The sequence below is a fragment of the Megalopta genalis genome, chromosome 6 (genome assembly GCF_051020955.1).
Source record: "Megalopta genalis isolate 19385.01 chromosome 6, iyMegGena1_principal, whole genome shotgun sequence".
NCBI classification, from domain to species: Eukaryota; Metazoa; Arthropoda; class Insecta; order Hymenoptera; family Halictidae; genus Megalopta; species Megalopta genalis.
This window is the reverse complement of record NC_135018.1, coordinates 16,206,332-16,229,294: the sequence shown is the minus strand read 5'-3', so window position 1 is coordinate 16,229,294 and position 22,963 is coordinate 16,206,332. Positions and strand designations below refer to the sequence as shown.

Here is a 22,963-nt window from a genome sequence, read left to right as displayed (position 1 = left end):
CGGAATGCTTGGTGAGAATAGTAATTGACTGAATCGAGTTCTAATTATTATTAATCACCAGATCAACGAGATCGAACTATAGTGGGTCGAACAATAATCGAATTCGAGCAACAATGGACGGGATTGCCGGTAAATCGGTGAAAGGGGAGGGAAATGTAAAATGGCTCGATGACTGGTGGTAAATAGGGGATAGAATCGTTAATTCCATTGATATAGACAGGACCAGCTGGGGTTTCCGATCCCCCGAGACACTTGATTGTTGACCCACTTTTCTTGGCGCCGCCGGGGATGTGCGTACAGTTGCACCGGAAATGCATCTGTCAACTTACGCTGGCCACGAACACGTGTCCCGGCACGTTTCCTTTCCGAGTCGCATATCCGAATTACGTATCGCGAATTCTAATCGCTCGGAATGCTGTTTGGGACCGAACAAACTTTACTTTGTCGGGACACGAATACTTTTCCGTTGAAACGTTTTTGGTACGAAATGAAACATTCTCTAAAATCGTTCGCTAACACTTCAGTGTGTGTGTGTGTGTGTGTAATCTATATTCGAATGATAATAATTCGACGTTCCTAAAATATCAATTTTTCTTGCGAATAAAATCCGCTGAATTGGCTCAACTCGTCTCACGCTAATACGAGGAATAGTTAAAATAGAAATTACGATTAAATTGGAAAAAGTTTTCAACGATGAAATCGCTCATTGAAATTAGTATTTTCTGTATTTGTTTCGCAATAATATAAGGGCGGTTAGATTACAAACGTTTCTCGTAAAACGAAGCAAGAACATAAAAAAGAATTGTAACACCGAAATGCATTTCTCATAAATCAAATCAATTAAGATACAAATAATTCATAATGCTGGAATATTTCGTTAACACCGGTATGTGTAATTTGTGTTTACTTTAGACGGAATTTGTTTCGTTAGCAAGGTAACGAAATACGGTTGAGTGAAATTTGGCAGCGCAGATTTTCGCAACATAAATTAGTTGGTATCAGTTAGTCACGGTTGGTCCGCTGAACCATGATCTGATCGTAATTCCTGATCGTACACGCTCAGCTAATTCAGGCAAATAGTCACGTCTCGTTAACAGATTTTATTGGCAATTCCACGTGGCAGTCGATTTTCAATTTGCCGCTGTTTTCTGCGTGCGCGTTTATCCGAGCAGAAGATACCGAATTAATCGCGGGACGATCTCTCGCATAATACACCCGCTTTAGAAAAGAATCATCGCTGGAAAAATTACTGGAATCTTGATTCCGATACCGGATCGATTTTCTTTTCAATTTGATCTTTACGAAAGAATCTGCGAAAATTCAGATATTCACGATGATTCGCGGTCTAATAATAACGTCCTCCACGATTATCATTTAAAACGATACTTTTTCATTGCTATCCGACATAATAGAATCATTCACACTGGAACTACCACCGCGAACTTCGCACGATTTTTATAACAATGTATGCTCGAACAAAGAATTTGAATTCGTAGAAACGTGTTTGGAATTTCGTAATTCAGTAATTCGAGGTGTTAAGATTCTCGTCTCGGTTTAACCCGACCAAAGAATTACAATTGAAAAATGCTTCGCAAAGTTGATGTTGTGATTTATTACTCAACGAAATCGAAATTTCGAAAACGAAATTAAAAACGGAATTTTAATGAATTTCGAGAAGTAATTGCGATATTCACAACGAAAGAACGAAAATGGAACGTGAAGTGAAAAGTAAAAAGAAGCTAATTAAAAATTGAAAGTAAACTAACGTAGAAATGAACGAGTAATAACAATTTGTTCCGACGCATTCGCAAATGTTGAGTTGCGGAATTATGAATTGGAAACTACCGTTCGGACGTTTTCCGATAAAAACTAATTTCTCAACGCAGCTATTTCCGGTAAGCGCAGCTGCGGAACAGTAATATTATTTGCGAAGAACGTAGCGCGCGCGGATCGAGGGAATTTGTAGGGTTATATCGGTAGCGTTAGGGGTGGGGGGCTAAGGATAATTTTATTACCAGTTTCCCTGTATCGCGGCGGCCCGGGTAAATTTCGAACGCAACACGCGTTTCAATTCCCCCTACATATTACAGCGCCGTTAACGTTCCCAACAGATCGAAAGCGAAAACATTTCCGTGGAATAGCAGCCTCGAGGGGCGTACCAACGCGTACGTGAAATCAGTCGAGGGTGGTATATCATCGATTCTAGGGGAGTGGATCGTATATGACCGAGGGAACGGATTATGGTTTTTACGAGGCACGGAAATGCGATAACTTGTCCTCCGCAGAAGACCGAGCGGAAAATATATTTTCGGTTCTTCCCCCCTCCTCCTCTCTCTCTTTCTCTCTCCCTGTATAGGGGGGGGCCACTGAATCGTTTGTAAAAACCTGTTGTATGACGAGCGCCAACTTTTATTCGAAACAACGTTCCGTGTATCATTTATTATACGACCGCCGGGTATTTACGAAGATTTCTATTAGGTCTACCGGATAGTGTCACTTCAAGTTTCAATCCATATGCACATGTTGATTTGAGACATATATGACTATCTCTCTTTATCATTGCATTTACACACATGTAAATATTTCCGAGTAAATGAAAGAAACGTCTGCTATTTTTATAATGGAATTCAATCCTGGAATTTCTCCACCGATTAATAGATAGATTATGGATTTTATGCAATTACGATAAAAATGACTGGAAGAAATACTAAAATGTACAGACATTGAAAATCTTTATGAACACAGCTATCTTCGCTTCGCTTCATTAAAACAGTTAAAAGAAGAGATACGTTTTCATCTCATTTCTGTTTCTTACAATGAAGTTAGACAATTTTTATTTTTCGCAGAGACCCGCAATCCGATTATAAGAAACAGAAGTCACATTAAAATTTCGTTCTTTCTTTAATAATTTCGATAAGATCGACCTGATCGACACATTCTTCGATTCGATTAGTCCTCCCTACTGTTCCAAATTACACCCACCCCACCAAGTATTAGGTCTACCGGAAAATACTGTCCGATAGTGTCACTTCAAGTTTCAAACCATATGCACATGTTGATTTGAGACATATATGACTATCTCTCTTTATCATTGTATTTACACGCATGTACTCTCCTAAATAAACTGAAACAAAGATGTCTCATGTCATTATTAAGCGAGACGCGATCGTGAAAACATGGCTACCGATGATAATGCCAGGCCACATGCTGCTTTGGCGACTCGTCAGAAAATCGCAGAGCTAGGCTGGGAAATTCTGTCGCATCCACCATACTCCCCAGACCTGGCACCCTCCGATTATCACTTGTTTCTCTCTTTGCAAAACTTTTTACAGGAAAAAAATTCAAAACTGAAGCTGATGTCAACCAAGCACTAGTCGAGTTCTTCGCCTCTAAAAATAAATCATTTTTCAAAAATGGCATTTACAAGTTGCCATCACGCTGGCAAGAAGTCATAAGTAACGATGGAAAGTATATTCTACAATAAATATTATTAAATGTATGAAAATTGTGTTATATTTCAATTCAAAAACGGACAGAACTTCCCGGTAGACGTAATACTTTCTTGAATTTTGCGACTCTAAAGAAAAACGTCGCAAGTCACAGTCTCAAATTGAAATTGATACATTAATTGAACTGTATAGTACAGGATGTATATATATATATTTACCAGAAAAAACATCGTGAAAACAAATTCTATAGACTCGAAATAATTATACAATTTGAAACACTGCTGATACGGAGCACAGAATTATCTCGCCGAGTTCGAATTTTAACAAAATATACGCTCCCGAGAAAAATGAATTTGCTGAATTAAAACTGGTGAAAATTGTTTCTGTTAAGTGAACATATTTCTTCCTTTTGCAACTCGGAAATGTTCTCAAGCGAGTCAATTTATATCCACGTTACGTTGAATTGTCGCGGAATGAATTATCAATTGTCTGTTTGGAAAAGATGTTATTTAACATTAGATTCACGGAGCCCGAAATGACGAGTCACTAATTTTTTAATTTAGTTTTCGGTTTTAGGAATGGAAGAATGAAATAATTAAATTATGAATAAATCATGATATTAATAATAATAATAATAATAACTAGAAGATGTAGTTTTGCATGAACAATTCAATGAAACGTATGCACCAGTAAAAATCATTCGATAAAATGAAGTTCTATAGTGCAGTATTTAATACATATAAATCACTAGAATTTCGGGCAATAATCAAATAGAAAAGGAGATGCTTGGATCGCGTTGTTTCACGTAATCCACTAAAACATCGAGCGATAATTAAACATAAAAATGGATGGCTGTGTCGGTCATGAAGTGATGGTGTTAACGGTGCCCGTGGCCGTTGTCACGGTTAAGTGCGACCTTATCAGGAAAGCTGCGTAAAAATCACGTCGCCGAAACGCGTCAACAAGAACGTTAAATAAAGGCTGTGGAGGAGTCCAGGCCGAGCCAGTATTTCACAACAGAAAGATATGGACAATTAAAGTTGTCCCTGGGGAGGGATGCACCGTAAAACGTCCACGGCGGAATGCACGGAGCTTCGTTTTACGGTCTGCCTCGGTGGTCAGTGGTGTGGGGACGGCAGAAGGGAGGGGGGAGGCTTGATGTTGTGTTCGACCGACGGAAGAGATTATTGTTTTCACACGGAACGCACCGGACGATAACTTGGCTTTTTTGTCGGCGCCTGAAACGAAGAGACAACGTTCAAAAAACGATTACTCACTGACTGGTGAAAACTCGCGCGAACACCCCCGTGCCGCAACGTAAAAACGCTCTCCCTTCCGGTGTGCTGGCTTTCCTAAATTGCGTCTGCGTTTCAAGTGGCATTTTTTTTTTTTATTCGGAAGGGATTTTATTTCGTTCACCCTAGGCGACCACGAATAACAATTCCGTATCTTGATAACGTTTTCTTTTTCGTCGGCCTATATTAACTTCTTGATTTCTTTTTCTTTGTTTCTAGGCTGAGGTCTGCGAAGAACAGTTTCCCGATTTAAGCGCTCTTTTTGGAGAGAGTCGTTTATTGATTACTGGACTGCGGATTTTTATGCAAAATAGCGATTGTCTGCGTTGATTGCAAGATTCAGGCATTTATTCCTTTTCGTAATAATTTTATTGAGTCGACACGGTAATAATATTTTTTAATAATTATTAATAGTATCAGTAATCATTGTTGTTATCAGTAATTATATCAGTAATAATGTCAGTAATACTGGTAATATATCAGTAATAATATTAATAATATAATTTTTGAATATCAGTAATAATATTGTTTAAATATTTTTGCTATTTTGCATTCGATCCACTAAGTTTTATAGTAAATGGCATCAAATCCGCAGTCAATTGATCACAGATCGTTTCAGCTATTTCAGTTTGTTCGTATCAATCTTTTAGACTAGTCAAAATTAGAAATTAAGATTAGAAATTAACACTCTGACTGCAGCGTCTCATTAGCGACGCAATTATTTAGTCAGTTTCGAAAATGACCCGTAAATCGTAAGAATATTGAAAAAGTAATTGCTGTCATACCATTCAACTTTTCAATTTGAATTTGATTACATAAAATAATTCAGTTCATAATTTCAATACGAAGAAGGATTCTACGAGGATTTTTCTATCGTGTTTCACACTTTTCGGGAAAATTCGTTGCATAGACTCATCGTAGGCGTGTTTCATACTAAAAATTCATATGAAAACATATGATATTTCTCTCCAGCTGGTGTCGATTGAAAAATGGTTGAATTAAATGAAATTTTAAGTCTTCGTTCCGCATTTATTTAAACGTAATTAAATATCATGTGGCAAGCGGGAAAACGATGGGAAAACACGATACCGACATTGTTTCCCAACTGAAAATTAAATGCTTCAACGATACAGGAATCTTTTTAGTTGTTTTTTTTTTTATTCTGTTTATATTTCAGCAAATATGGTATAAAATTAAACTTTTGCCATTTCTAACCATATGCAAAATACACAAAATAACGAAACCATAAAATTCACGTAAACGTAGACGGTAACTGAAATAAATTTTCCAAGCATGTTTCATTAATGAAAATCATATCTCGAATTCACGAAGTTCGAGTTCGAGCCCAAAGATTCTGTCCTCAAAGATTTGATCATCGTTTCTTCTGTTCACGTTTATAGTTTGAAGAAAGAAGAGTATAAAAGACAACACAGGCTAGTGATCAGTAACAATACACTTCTCTGTTCATTTGTTGGTTTGCTGGAAAAGTGTAATTGCCGCTCTCGATCAATCATGCAAATATCTGTTCCCTACGATTCTGCCGCATCATTGCCAATCTGTTTATGTCCGGATTAACAATCAATAACGCACTTACGAGCAAAATGTCAAATACAAAACTGTGAACACATTGAAATTATTAATGGACATTGTTACATTGCTCTCGACTTGTTAAAATTGTTCGAAGAAAAAAAAATGACCGCCAACTTGCAGAATTTCTATTTCCCATGAAAATCCACGCAAATTTCGCGAAGAATTAGAAATAATCTTCCTGGAGCGTGGCTGAGAATCCAACTAACAATTTTCCGAGCAATCCGACAAATGGATTACTTTCAGGCACAGTAAAGTTCTGCGGGACAACTTTAAAGCGTTTCCGTAGTATCATGTATCTTGTCTTATCGTTTGAATTTTCTCGCGCGATCGTTCCCGTCGCGATACTGTCCGTCGATTGGACGGGGCTTTTCAATTAATTTGCTTCGTGAACACACGTTCAAGCATGGTTCAGTTGTTTACTTTCTTTTATTCGTTCTTTCTGTCCACGCATAGAAGCATGGAGCACGGTGCTGCCTACGGCGGGTGCTGGTGATTACTGGGAATACTGTGAGTCACGCTAATTACTAAGTTGAAGGGTCCACGGTAATGTGACCGGTACAGGTAGACCTCTATACACCTAATTATCGACCGGTAGATCGTAGTCTCTCGCCAATGCATTCTCCCCTAACCCGATGTCTTCCCATATGTGCACCCTGGAACCAACTGTCGCTTGGCGAAATCCCTATCGATCTCCGCATTATGCTCCATTATTTAGTAGAATAAGGTCTAGTGACGCTATTACAATTGCCCTATCGCGTCTTGGCTGGAATCGATCTACGATACGAGGTAGAAGCCGTTGTTCCCCCGTTGTTGATAGCAATCGGAATCATCAAGAATTTCCAAATAATTCACTTCGATCTACATATTTGCATACAGTTTCCCAAGTCGCGAATTTTCGCAGTTCCTTCTTGAATCGATGAATTCTTCTTGCATCGGAATAATTCTGGGAAACGAGATAGAAGTCGCTGTTCTCATTCCTGACGACGAACGGAAGGATCAGTTCATGGCAGTACCGAAATTGATTTGCAATTTCACAAATTTCATCTCACAGTAAACTTATCTTTCATCTTTGCCGAAATAATTTTACAAAATTAAGTAAATGCCATCATTTTCGTTACGTAGATACTGTGCAGAAAAGAAAATGGTGATTTATAAATTGATATTTACATTTATTTTCTAGCTATTTTTTTTCCAACGCTCTGTATTCCCTTTAATTTGCATAATGTAAGTATACGAGCGTGTAATTAGTATACATATATGTTGGTAGATGTTTTCCTCTATATGGTGTAATTATTGTAATAACTATTATCGATGTATCTGTTCGTTTAGTAAACGGTGAGACCGATTTTCATTGGATTACAATGGCTGAAGGAGGAAATTAGGTGGATAAAATGCGCTGCGAAGTTTTGCCGAGAGATTAATCGGCTCGTTGTATTCGTTCTAATCTTATAATTAGCAACGGCGAAGCACAGCGTAGAGCAAGATATATCTCTCACCTCGTTACCTTGATGAATTGATATCCATCGTAGACTACATAGACCCGTCTCGATAAAGATTATAGCTAATTCTAAGCAATTCATCGTAGCTCCTTCAGCATTCCGTCACTGTTCCATGATGAAGGGCGCGCGAAAGCTTTCACAATTCGAGAACTGGATTTCACGCGATGCATACTGCTTCCAATGAAATGGAACTCGTAATTTCATCCGGCAAGAAAATGCTTCCCGAAACGTATGATACACGATCGGATACGTAAAACTCGACTAATCGATCGAAATCTTATGCATTTTGTAGCATGCAAGATTGTTCGCGGCACACGGCAGTATGGATTCGTGGGTAGTTTACAGTTTATTTGAACCCTGGTGCTATACGTAATAATTTGTACAGATTGTCAAGTCGATTTTGGTGTTCATTTTTCTAAATAAACATTTATTTACATAAACGTCCCACGACTTAGAAATAATACCGGCAACGTAGATAATCGCAAGGGGTAAGTAAAATTGTAAAAACGAGTATGTAATGTGTACAAAAAGCATTGAAAACGATGTATATAGTAAAATCTTGCACGATTCTTATATCAACACGTACCTGGATAAATGTGTGTGTGTTCAATTAATTTCCTATAAATGTCTTTTTACAATCTCAGTAATTCGAAAAGGAAGAGATAGAAATTTAAAAAAAGAAGTGATGCAAAACGTCTGCCATTTTATCTCGAATCAAATCTTTAATTTTCGATGAACCAATACTCAGCAACAATCGTGTACTCGGTGCAAATATACAGCCATAACTTTGCAAATGATTGATATTTCTGTATAAAATAATTACGAGACATTTCCTGCAACAAGCCATTCGAAATACAAAAATTGTTGTTCCTCGAACTGTTACAGTTCTCGAGAAAAAAATTCCCAAAGATCACGTCTTTTCCTATCTCCTGACCGATTCGTCTCTTCAGCATGGCACAAAAAGGTTACGGTACAATAGAAACAGTTTAAAGCGTGAAGGGATAAACTGCACCTGTTATCTTCGCGCTGAGATTTGTTGTAAATGCAGACGCATCCGGGGCGAACGTACGCCGGTGAAAAGTTTGGCCTCCGCGCGGTAATTGGCCTCGTTACTTATTTAACGTCAGTTTAACGCATGCGGCGCTCGCGAGCATAATTTTTGGAAGCCTTCCGCACCGCAACATTTTTCGTATTCCACAAATTCCCGACGAATTTATCTCATAAACTATGGGCGCCACGAGCGGCCGAACAACAATGGAATTATCAACGAATAATTCTGCGCGCTAATGGATGAAGAACAAACGGAATTATTGAATGCGGAATACTCGATTTTTGGAATTGTTGCAAAATGCAGGAAATTATCAATTATTCGTACTTTCGCGGAAGTGGAAGCCGATTATTAGAACTGCGGGCCAGCTTTTAAAATTATGTTTGTGCATTTCGAGCTGCGAAAAAATGGATGTAAAAATGATCGTTGTGAGCACTTCAAACTTTCACTTCGGGAAAATTGTGGGATTATACATTATTTCATGAAACTGTTGATGCAATGTTTAAGCGCGGTTGTTGAAAGTGGAGAAAACTGGGAACCGGAAACAGGGAGTCGGGAAAGAATGTTTATTATTTTTTGGCGCGAACAAAATTGCTTGTTAAGAAAGTTTGTTGGTAATAAATTTTCGTATAGAATCGTTCAATTGCAAATAATTAGCAAGTGACGTAATAATAAATTTAAATTTATTTAAACCCCTGTTCTCTCATTGAATGTACAGAAATACAGAATTTTAAGAATATGACAGGCTTTCAATATTTTATAATATTGTACAATGTGTTCAAATTTAAATTCGTATAATTACAGTTAAAATTACTTTAGAAAATCCTTCGAAGATACAAATTGTTAACCTTTACTTTCCTCTGCTAATTTACACATTTTCACAGCGTAGTAACAAGATTCACGAATGTCTAAATTATCGAAAGTACAGGATTCACATTATCAGATAATTTGAATCAAATACATAGCATAGCTGAAAATTTATTTAAAAGATTCTGTGGCAAACTCGAGACAGGGGAATTAAAAAATTGAAGCTTAAGAAGCAAACAAGCCACCGTTTCATCTCCGTTACTTTAGGGACATCCGGACTATAGTAACGCAATGCATAAAACTGTGAGGTTTCAACAATTCCATAAAGTTTGTATCGTTAACACCGTGTAGATTTAATTCGCGTGGTTTCCACATGACATCAACAACCCTTTACGCCATAAATAAACAAACTAAAATTGAATTAAAAACATTTGCGGTATCTCTAAAACTCAGTGTTTGCGGTTTCAATTGTTTGTTCCTTTCTCATCGTTCACTTGCCTTCAATTATACGTTTCTTATCTTATAATTTCAAACAAATTTGTTAAATTAACCTCGAGCCAGCTTTTCAAAAATACAAAATCCTCTTACGTGTGAACTGTACAAAGCAGCGCAACTGGAGGGAATTCACAATTCAAAATTCGACGCCCCAATTTTCTCCGTAAATCCACGAGAAGAATGTTTCGGGACGCATTTATCCCGGCAATCTACGGCTCAGCAACGGAGGGTCCTTTATCCCCATGGTAACGGTGCATCTCCATAAGAACCCGATTTTAATTATCTGCAGTTAACATCGGGGTAGCGCGCGCGTTTTACCTGCTGATACAGTTTCCGCGCGGAAACAAGCGGGGCGGTTTTCGTCGATTTTTCATCGAGCCGCGCCACTGGAATCCCGGCCCGGTTATCCGGCTATCCAGCGAGCCGGCCAGCCAGCCAGCCAGCCAGCCAACCCCGCGAATTTCTGCGTGAAAAACTTAATTAGCGACCGTCCCGGCGTCGCCTGCCCCCGCCGTTCCCCGCAAGACACCCTCTGTCTCCCACCGCGGGCCGTACTCGCGTCAGACATCTGCTAACAACGCAACAAAACGACCGTTTATAATCTACGAGCAACCCTGTCGGTGTAGTCGAGTGCACCACCAACCAACCATCCCTTCCACTCCGTCCGCCCCGCAATTTCTCCCACCACCGTTGCCGCATAAATCCCGAGCGGAGAGAATATTACGTTCTAGCGGCCTTCCGCGGGAGAACTTCCACTGCTGTACCGTTCGCCCCCCCCCCCTGCCCCACCATCGCTACGGACCACGCGAACTAGCTAAGCCGCGTTTTCAACTATTCCCAAAGATCCACCGCAACCTATTCCAACTCGAATGCTTTTCTTTTTTTCGTTCCCTCCCTTTTCAGTTCACAATGCTCGCGCAAACCTGCTCAACGAATTTGAAGCTCTATTCGAACGGTTCTCTCAGATTCTATTTGCAAACTGTTTTTCCATACCACGTGGAGTTTTTCGGAGAATCGTGCGATGGTATGGCGCGCATTTTCGAGAATAAATGCCGTTTTACGGGGCCGAGTGTACTGGCTGCGAGTTTCAGATGGGATTGCTTTTTATTTTTGGAGAATTTAATTGGAGCGGCGAGATCGTGGAATTTCCGTTGTTATATTGTGTTACTAAATTTTGTATCGCATCGTGCAGAGTCTTTATAATAGATATATATATATATTGGGTCTGGCAAAAAGTTCGTGGCGTTTTCCCGATAGATGTCGTCAATTGTTAATAACTCACGAACAACTTATTGCAACGATACCACTAAACACTTCATTTAAAGGTGACGCATTGAACGTTATTTTGGGCGTATAAACATCGTGGTGGTGCAGAACTTGGGAAGTTGTTGGCGTTTGAAAATGGAGAGAAGTAGTTTTACTATGAAGAAGTAGTAGAAATTTTGCTATGTTTTACAACATTATTACGACAAAGGGAAGAACGCTGCGCAGGCTTGTGAAAAAATTTGTGCTGTGTGTGGTGAAGGTACATTATCAAAATCAGCTGCGCGGAAATGGTTATAATAATATATAATAATATAATTCCTAGACCTAATATATTTATATTATATAATATAAATATAAATATAATATATAAATATATTAGGTCTAGGAAAAAGTTCGTGGCGTTTTGTTAATAAAATTCAACTGGATTTCTTATATCATGAAAATGAATTTATTTAAACAAAATATGCTCCATTATTATTGACAATGTTTCGCCATTTTTCGGGTAGAATCATGATGCCATCGGTGAAGAACTTCTGCGGTTTCTGGTTAGAAAACTGAATCAAGTGATTTTCACGGGCTTCTTTTGAAGCCAGTTTAATATATATATATATATACAAGTGGTCGGCAACTACTATCGAGCAGATGTGACATTAAATAAATAAATTAAATATATATATATTAAATATATATATATTTAATTTATTTATTTAATGTAAATTTAATTAATAATTTAAAATTAATTTAATAAATTATATATATATATATTAAATATACATATATATTTAATTTATTTATTTAATGTCACATCTGCTCGATAGTAGTTGCCGACCACTTGTCGGACCGAGATTGTAGGATCACACGTGCATGTAATATACCGGATGTCCCAAAATTATGTTACCTCCGGGAAATGGCTCGTTCTTGAAGTGATTTGAAGTAACTTTTTCCTTGGCGCAGATGCAGTTCGCGGCTTTATTTGCGAGTTATTAACGCAACGCATCTTGACGTAACCTTGACGAATAGACAAAGAATTGTTAACGCGTTGAACTATTAAAAATGTCTGTTGTCTATTAAAGATTCATTTACGGTAGAAAGAAAAGGGGCGTGGGGCGACAAGCCTTCCAGAGTGCGAAAGTTTCGTGCAACGCCTATCGAAACACAAAGACGTGTCGAACACCGGGGTCAGAACTGCGAAAAAATGAGCGAACTTTGCCACCCTTTGCGCGGCTCGCGCTTTATTTTTTTCTTCGTACGCGCGGGGAAACAGCAAAGGAGAGGAGATCAAAGTGTGCTTTAAGCGGAGAGAGCTTATAGTTTGCGGAGGAGATGCTTCTTTCTCCGTTCTTTGTCCTGGTGCTTCTTTTTCCTAATGCCAGTTTTTCGCGCGTTTCCGCGCGACGCCGCGCCTCGTCGCGATGAAGTGGCGGACTGTTTAACAAGTGCCGCCGAGTTTTAAGGACGTGTCCATGATCTCGCTGATATCGACGCGGAACACCCGCCACCGGATTCATACCGCAATTACGTCTCCATTCGTTCGAAACTTTAGCGCGGATCACGCGTACATGCCGCATGCTGCATATTTGATCGACGCTGTAACATACAAATCCGTTCAATTTTGCGTTGTTTACATATATTCGAATCATTCGTAATTTAAATCGGTTATAATTCGCGCGGGCTTTCGGTTTAATCGAAATACGATTATGCTCGGCTTCACTTCGGAGTCATCGCCGAGTAATTGCCGCAGCTTTATTTCACTTTACATTCGCTGTGCTGCACAGTTTTATTTAATTTTAAATCCATCGTCGCACAGCTTAACCTAACATCACGTTCGCTGTTGCAGTTTTGTTTAACTTCGCTTTAAATTCTCTGTTGCGATTTGTTTTACTTACTTCCAACTCGATTCTAAAATTGTCCACGGTTTCTCTAACTGTGACAGTACTACAGTGTTTGAGCAGAGTCATTACTATCCAGTTGAATGTGGATTCAATCGTTGCGAGTCTCCGACAATGAAAATCTAGGCAAGCAACTCTGTCGAGTCTTCTGGAACTTACAGTTAGCTGTAAAAAGACGGAAGCGCATACAGAGACGTAGAAGTAGATATTCATTAATAATAAACGCAGAATGAAAATATTGCTCGATCGTCCGAAGGTTTTGACAAGAGAAAAAACTCTCACAGTATAAACAAAAATTGAACTCTTCATCGATTGGCTTCCGAGGTCTTCGCATAATGCTATTGCATAAAGTGCAACATTTCTTCATGTGCAGCAAATTGATCGTATATGCAAGTGGTTACATGTTAGTTGCATGTTCCCACGATTTTTTCGAAGAGAAATGCTTTTATTGGAAATGCATTGGCATTACGTTTTCACACGTTGAGCGCCGCGTTGGTCGCATATAGGTGACACGTTAATTTTTGACTAATTCGCAGAATTCATTTTTATTGTAATACAATCGAACAATAATCGAATCACATGCTTAGATTATTTGGAAATTTTTAGGGTTGATTTTCGGTACATAACGCGACAATCCTTTGCGATTCAAAGCGTTCGAACCCTTGCATTTGAGAATTTGCTATAATGTTACGTAATTGAACCGTGTTCCCAGTTTAAAACAGCTGATCGTTCTTATATACCGTAGGATTGCACTATTATTCATGAATACAGTATAAATCAAAGTTGGACGAAATTTTATTCGCGTCACGGATGAGAAATGAAGGACTAGCGAATCAAATTTTATTCGAATAAGAATTTATATGGAAAACAATTGATATGAATAAAAATGATAGAATTTAAAGTGTTTTTTCATAGTTTATTATTCATAGTTTTTCATCGTCCATGTTCGAATAAATAGAATAATGAAGGGCGAATAATGGATCATTCCAATAAAATATTCGACTGAAAGGAAATCATTCGGATAATTATCTTACATAAACATTTATTCAAAACGATCCGAATAATGCTCAACTGAAATGTTAGAAGTCAGCAAAATAAGTTGTTATTAGCGATCAATGTCGAAACGCCCCTTTCTTTCTGTTCGAGTAATCATGTTTCCTGAGACAGAGGATTCGTTAACAGCCCCCAAAATGACAGAAACGTATCGAACGATTCAAAGGTAATTCGAGTTAACTTATACACTTAATACATTCTGTATTAACACGTTGAATGCCACGCCGGTTTTACAGAAATTGTCCGCGGCGCCACGATGAATTTTCTTTTATGCGATACATATAATGTTGAAATATTATCTGCAATAGATAAGTTACAGTGTATAACCATGTTTGACATGTTAATTGCGACAGGGGTCACTGTTTGAATTGACGATGGTAATAATACAAAATTTTAGGTATTGACATTTCTTTGAAATTATATATATTTCTATCAATTTGGGCGCGCCGGTCACCGGTGGCCCCCATAGCGTCACCGCCAAGTTAAGTGCCGGTCACCGATGACCCCCGTAGCATTCAACGTGTTAATTGACTCGTTTCATTTCTAATTTTATATTCCGTTTTTGTCCCAGGCTCTCATTGTCCCATACGGAACCTTGACATAACCATGTTTGACATGTTAATTGCGACAGGTGTCACTGTTTGAATTGACGATGGTAATAATACAAAATTTTCGATATTGACATTTCTTTGAGATTATATATATTTCTATCAATTTGGGCGCGCCGGTCACCGGTGGCCCCCATGGCGTCACCGCCAAATTAAGTGCCGGTCACCGGTGACCCCCGTGGCATTCAACGTGTTAAACATTAAAATTAGAGAAATAATAAGAACGACTCTGCAATACGTTAAGTAGTACGAGACAGTATACGGTCAGCCTTGTTACACGTCCGATCAGCATGAAACAGTTTAATATTTAATATGTGATTCGGTAGAGCGTAAATATTGCTAAAATCTAACTGTGTTTAAAGTTTATGTATCGTCAGAGCCTAAATATGTTTAAAGTTTAAATATTGCGCCGGTCACCGGTGACCCCCGTGGCATTCAACGTGTTAATTGCACAACGTATGATGCCTCTGATGCCTAATTTTCCGATTCGAATGTCCCCGTCCTTTCCAGCCACATACTCAAACACGCAGACAGAATAAGTTAATCGGGGCGAGTCCCTACAGCCCTCCGAGCCCCAGCAACAAGCCCGGCGCCCTTTAACTCGGTCAGGAGGTTGTTCCAGCCCGGGTTCGATTGAGCCGGCAGATAGAGAGCTGGTCTGACAGGAGGCGTAGCGCTATCAGTCACTCAAGGCCGTACGTGAACCACGAAGCCGACGACAGAACGGCCGTCATGCTTCCTCCGGCTGGGTGCTGGGAGCTATTGTCGGCTACCGGTGTCGCGTCTCGTCCTCTGGCAACCGTCGTTAACCCCTCCTCAACCCTCGCGCGAGTTCGGATCGCTCGGGCGCGTGTCTTTTCGTCGAAATTACGCACGCGGACAGCCGCGCGCGCGCGGAACGATAGCAACGCGATAAATAAGTGGTTAATCTCCCGTGCAGAAACCCCCGCGAGATGTGCACACCCTTCCGCCATGGTCCGCCAAATTTATGGGGCCCCGGTCCCTCACCCGCCCCTCCTCTGGCCTCAACAAAGGACTTGTTAAAATGTATGAATTACTTCATTCCGCGTCACGGCCGCTACTTTCCGCGCGGTTTCCCGCCTGATTTAGAAACGACGATTTCAACGGTTTTCGCTTTTCGTCCGGCCGCGGGGGAGCCGTTTTGCGGCGGGCTGCGATCGCCGCTGTCTGCTTATGGTTCAGCTGAAACAATTTTCGCAGAGATATTTTTCGGTTATTCCTCAGAAATAGTTTCAACGTGTTCCGTTCTCCTAGTCGTGAATTAGTCACGACTGTTCGCAGAACGAATTTTTGTGCTCGAAACGCGTTGGCGGAAATGCGCGCGAGCGAACGGACGCATATTTCCGACGATGAAGATGCTCGTTTCGATCAACGTGGCGATTTTTCATTCATCTTTCCTATACGAACAATCCGATGTTTCGCGATGAGGGAGAATTTGCACAAGACTTTTTATATTCGGCAAGATAACATATTCTTGTTGGGGGGTGCGGTTCGGGATGATTTTTCTTCGAAAGCGTTCTATTGTTACCAATTTTGTCATTTCTGGAGGGGAAACATTGGTAACTACACTTTGCGCGTTATACAGGGTGTCCCAAAAATGTCTCGTGATCCGAGAATGAGAGGTTCCTGAGGTAATTTGAAGTAAGTTTGTTCTTGGCGAAAATGCAATCCACGGCTTTGTTTACGAGTTATTAACGAAAAAGAGTGACCAATAAGAGGTGAGATATGCTGGCGCAAGGCGACCGAGCCAATGAGCGGAACTGGGCTTCGTGCGCTCATTGGCTCGGCCGCTAAGCGCTAGGCGAGCTCGCCGCTCATTGGTCAGTGTTTTTCGTTAATAATTCGTAAACGAAGCCACGGGTTGCATTCTCGCTAAGGAAAAAGTTATTTCAAATGATTCCAGGAACTTCTCATTTCCGGTTTGCGAGGCATTTTTGGGACACCCTGTATAATATTAGTAATGTTTGGAAATAAATATACGACGTTCACGATTGTTATTGAACGACGAATCTTAAAGAGAACATCGATCGCGTTTCGTATTTGTGGTATCGAATATTTGTTGCAGACACTTTTAATTATTCGTGAATTGAATAAATTTGTGTTCGATGTGAATTTGCGGGTACCTCGTACCTGTATAATTGCATAAATCGTTTTCTTAGAAAAGAAATTAAAATTGAAATGCGGGTATTGAGAGAAACACGAAAACTTTCCAGAAACAGTTTTCCATCGGTCAAACCGCTGCAGTAGAATTTATTTTTAGACGCTCTGTGTCAGCGTAGTATAGATTTTCCCATTATGCATGGAAAAAAAAGAAGTGGCGGCGCAAGTTGCCATAATCATAGCCATGAAAATACGAGAAGCTTCGTATCGGTAAACAAAATAGCGAACCGTTACGTCCATGTACACGTTCGTTTCCATTAATTCGTCGTAGACACGCCATCTACTCATAATTCTTTCGAGAAAATGTCATTTTCTTCCATACGCTCGCGGGCTGTTGAAATATTAAGTAAACAAATTATATGCACGAAGATATTAAACAAAATTATAATCGCAATTTTTCCCTTGTTCACGAAGCCTTTGCTAATTAGCTGCTGTAGCAAAGTAAGCACAAATATTCAGGGTTTGCACGTGTACGGGGCTTATATACATAGGTAATACCTTGTTTCTCACGTTTTACAATTTTGAGCGAAAAAGCCGGGATTACTCGAATGTTTAATACATGCGCGATATTCGAAAACATTATCAAATTAATTTTCACTTTAAAGAGACGAATAGTGGAGTGCTCCGGAATGTGCATACTTAAAACTATTTCAATATTCGCGTGGCGGGGCCTGGGTCCATTTGGACCCACAGTTTGAAATTTGCTCAAATAAGTCTATAAAGGAATCAACGAACATAATGACGGATACTTTAAAAACTGTGCCGAAGAGATTGATAAATTGAGTTATAATAGATACCAATGCCACGAATATTACCGTATAAATGTCAAAATTATTGCGAAGTTCGCCTAAATATATTTACAAACACAAAATGTATGCAATTGCCAATTCCGCAAGTACTAAAAAGTTTCGCATTGCCAGACTGCGGACCTTCGTGCAAAACGGAACATCTTTCCGCGAATTGGAACAAATCAATGATTTATCTGGTATAAATTTCTTGTTTTCTTTAACAATTTTAACAATCACTTTGTCTACTCATTTTCGTCGTAAGCGCGTAAATGTGGCACGTTGCGGATCCTTGCCCGAAGATCACGAGGATCGGCTGAGAACAGCCTTTAGGCTGACTCTAGAACAGATGCAAAATCCGGCGGGAGGCTGTCGGTGGATCGAGATTAACCCTTTCGCTACGGAGCGCTTGCGTGAAAATGTGATCGCTGCGAACGGAGCGTATTATTGAGTAGTTGGCACTGAAGTACGGAATGTATTTCCGGTTCCAAGTTTTCCGTAGTCCAAATATATTCAGATTTTTGTGATCTCGAGCACGTTGCTGTTTGTCTTGCATGGCAAACGCTTTCAGTATCGGTATTTTCACTTTCAGTATTTTCGCTATCACTCGTGAACAATATTCTCCTAAATTTTCTTTTCCCCATGATTTGATAATGGGTCTAAACAAATTAAACACTTTAAAACTCAACGTATTATCGCAAAGGCAGAAATTGAGTATTTACCCGTGAATTATTAAAATTAAGCCAACAAAATTATTTTAGAATTATAAATTCGTGTAAACCTTTTAATCGCTACTATTATAAATTGCTGGTATATATCCGTCGCTGGCAACGTTCTAAAGAAAACTGAAACTGTGTATCGTTAGAATAAAACACAATATCGTCTTGTCAATAGTGTTATATTTCATGATAGTGAATTGTTTAAGGCATGCAGCGTTGCCAGATACTCGATTAACAAAAGTATCTCATGTAAAGTATGAAATAAAAGTATATATATGGTATGAACATATATATACGCTCTTCGTACCCGCGCGCCCACTTTTCCAGAGCGTATATATACGCTCTTCGTATAGAAATGGTCATTCTTCGAGGGCGTATATATACGCCCATCGGAGCGAAAGGGTTAATCAGTAAGGCGGAAGGAAGGAAGCACGAAGTAAATTACAAATTATGCGGAATAATCATCAAAGTAGCTGTAACGGAGGTTTGAAAAGTAAAGAGAAGAGAGTCCTCGGTGGGCTGCGCGACGGCGCGACGGCAACTTCAAAGGAGAACTATCTCCCATGATGCTTCTAAACCATTTCAAAGGACACTTCCTGACGTCCTGCGGCTCGTAGAGCAGCCAAAGCTGCCGTATTAGCATGTATATTGCGTCACGTCGACACGACACGTGAGGGCATTCCTCACCGGGAACTACGGCTGGACCGGGCCGGAGCACGGGACTCTCTGTTTTACTATCCCATGCTCTGTCACGGCCAGCACGAGCACATTCTAGGTCCGACTACGACCTGGTCTAACTGAAAACGGAGTTTCTTTGTTCGAGCCGGAGCTGCCGCTTGTTCGCTCGTGAATTGTGACCTTGAGGGATGCGAAGTTGTGCTGCGACCTACGATGCACCGTTCTGGTCCGTTCTCGGGACAATGAAGACGCTCGAAGATTGGCCCATTAACCGGACGATTCAGATACCTTATGTGGATTAAATCGTTCTCACTAATCAACGCGACGGGTGATACTAGTTTCTAACCACTTTTCAATATTCGTTCTTTTTTTTCGTAATAGTTCAAACTCTCTTAGCGTCGACCAAAAGAATCGCGTGCGCAAAATTTCGCGCGCCCGCGACTTTGTAAAATTTCAGCCACGTTCCGCATCTTTTAAATGAAAGGGAAACCGGGACAGACGTCGATCGGTTGCAAACGGCATCTCCGAGAAAAATTTCACAAAGTCCGTGCATCTCGACGAATTTGGCAATTTTCTGTATGACAGACATGACCTCGCATTTAAAGGGTTACAGTGGCGAGGGTGCATCGGACTTAAAATCCAGGAACATTGTGTTAGAGCACAGGTTTCAAGTTTTAATTTATGAAAAAAAATCGTGAAGCTACGATGATTTCTCGCGAAATTATGGTCGATCGAAGTTGGCCAATTTTTATCAAAAATTTTTCAATGCCATCATTTGTTTGAGCAGCATCTAAACGAAGGAAATACGACTTAAATGAACATAATAGAGCCGGCGAGCTGTCATTGGCCAGGTCGTTCGACGCTGTCGTCATATGTCTCGCTGCAAAGTGCTCGTGGCCCACGGCGATCAAAAGTCACCGCGTTAATTAAGGCACCGATATTTTTCTCCTCGAGCGCCGAGAATGTATTTTCCTCGGAATGGAAAAAGAAACAAATGCTGCAGCATCGGTAGTTTCGCTGCTCGCGCAAACTTGGCGCGGCTGAAAACCCGAAGAACCGTCTAAATAAAAAGTTGCAGTTATGCTGGAGAACAGAAGCAGAGGCAGAACGTTCTGGCCCGCGCTGTAACAACGTCGCGCGAAACACGCAGCGAGAGTTGGATCCTCTTCATGCTAACAATAAGCGGCCGTCGTCGAGCACGCCTCGGGCAAAGAGGAACTTCGCACAGGTGGAAACTAAGGTCTTTTTCCCGAAATTTCCAGTGCGCGTGCGGCTAGAAATACCGCTGTAAATGAACGTCCAAAGAAAATTACGAAGCTCGCAATTAAATTAAGGGGCATTGAGATAGCAGCCAGAGAAAGCATTGTAGTAAGAGAATTGGAATAAAAATGGCACTTTCCAGCATCATTATCTCGAGCATGGCAGTACGATCCTTCAACCAAATCTGTGTCGCAATTATTAGACTGTGGACAAGCAGACCATTCTAAAAGAACTGCCTGTCGTCCATGCCTAACGCCTCCTAACATTGACATACGAGCATTTTGTCAGAACTATGCTAAATAGTCGCACAATTTCTGTCCCATCTCTGTGGAACAATTGTTGTCTGCATAAGCAGATGATCCTAAAAGATTGAGTGGATACAGCGACGAAAAGGAAATTTACTATTCAATTAATTTCTTTTATAAAGTTGACGTTATTTTATTATTATATTATTATTAATTATTATTATATTATATTATTATTATTATTATATATTATATTATTATTATTATTATTATTATATATTATATTATAATATATATCATGTATATTATAATTATAATAATATATATATAATTATATTATTATTATTATTATATATTATTATCGTTTATTTATTATTATTTTATTACTATATTATAATATTAAATGCGATTAACTTCGAAATAAATTGAACAAATTATAACAATTCAACTCCATATCGGTTTCTTAATTTTATTTAATCTTCTGCAAGTGAACTAATACTTTTGGAGAAGGGTGTACACAGAGATCCTTTCAGCAGGTTCACAAAATAGAAGAGTCTTTGCAGCAGTCTTGAAGGATTCGAATTAATTAAGAATAATGGAGGCAAGATCCACGAAGAAAGCAGAACTTGGAAACTTCGATGGGGCACCGTCGATGTATCATCGGTTCCGAAGAGAGCCCTCGAGAAGTTGCCTCGCGGGTCCTTTGTTCGCGCATCTCCGAAATTGATCTATCCCGGACATATTGGACGAGTCCGAGGACCCGGCTTCGACCATCGAGCACACAATTACCGGGCAAATGAATGAGAAGTGCATCGCACAGAAGCGATGCACCGAAACAGAGCCGAGGACTTTCGAGAGACGACTCGAACGCCGAGTTCTGACCAAAGACTGGCCAAGCCAGCATCGCCCGGGTCCTTGGTTCTGTCCGAAAACTTGCCGGCCAGAACTCCGTGATTCGCACTCGTTCGAGCACAATCAAGATCCCGCGGAATCATATCGATCGGCATAGAGGGTTTCCTAGTTTGTCCCGTTGTACGTCTCCAGAGATTCATGGCACCGGCTCTCCTCCTCCTCGGCGATCTACACTACTTCATAGACATCAAGAGGCCTTTGAAAGTGAACAGAGAATGTCCGGTTGGAAAAGGCATAGTGTGCCCGCGGATGCTGTTCGCATTGTGGTTCAAGTGCTTCGATCTGATTCGGTGCTTTCGAGACGACGGTGTCGATTTCCTGGGATATTGTCTTTCGCGATCTCATTGTCCTTGGATACCCGCGTATCGCTGCTACATTTCAAAGATACGATAAGTTCTCCCCAATTGTTCCGCGGCTTGTAAACAGAAATGGACAATTTGGGAATAGGGGGTCCTCGACTGTTCGAGCCTCGCGGCTCGTTTTTATAGTTGTCGACAACTTTCCAAATTGTCCATTTCTACGAATTTATCGTGTCTTCCGAATGTTGTCACTTTCGAAGCAAGGGTGCGATAAATTCCAATAGAAAGTGGCTAAAAGTCTGACTAAGAGATTGTTATTTTGAAGGGGCAAAATAAAATGGCTGCTTCTAGAGCTCCCTGAACCTGGTGCTAGGAGATAATAATCACGATTTGGTGGGCAAATAGAAATACGGAAGTCCTCGTACGAAACAGCAATAATTACCAGACACACCTAATCGCCAGAAATCTTCGCAATCATTAAATAGCAATTTAAGGAAAACAATTAGCACCAGCTTCTATCGATCCTCGCCCCCCGCCCGCCACTATTTTCTGATAGTGCTACACTAGAAAAGCAATTAGCTGTAGCTCCCGATCAATTAAACAGAGATTATCTCATTTATCATTTTCTAATTGGCCAGGTGTAATCCCAGAGAACGGATGTTTTTACTTGACGCCGGAATTATTCCATTAGGGAATGCGGAGTCACGTATCGAGGCTAATGGCGACCGTGTGCCGTAATTACAGTTACTTACCGAATGACTGTAATTACCTTATATCGATTAATATCTTGAATCGATGCGCGAGTAACGCTGCCGAAGAAATTATCATAAATAACTTCGTTAGTTATGCATTACTGTAACGTTCTGGCCGGGGCTGTAACGCCGC

General features: G+C 40.1%; 1 protein-coding gene across 13 annotated transcripts in view; it reads left to right on the top strand.

Moving 5' to 3' along the window:
- The window catches only part of Nrx-1 (neurexin 1), a 724,770-nt gene that overhangs the window by 283,858 nt on the left and 417,949 nt on the right, over nt 1-22,963 (top strand). For 11 of the 13 annotated variants that reach the window (XR_013033607.1, XR_013033611.1, XR_013033609.1 and 8 more), the window contains one exon: nt 6,788-6,841. The exons of the other annotated variants lie outside the window; for them this stretch is intronic. Coding sequence is in view for 6 of the 11 variants with exons in the window: in XM_076522634.1 (XP_076378749.1) it covers nt 6,788-6,841 (54 nt within the window). In the remaining 5 variants the exon portion in view is untranslated. The remainder of the gene's footprint in view (nt 1-6,787; nt 6,842-22,963) is intronic. 13 annotated transcript variants of the gene reach the window in all.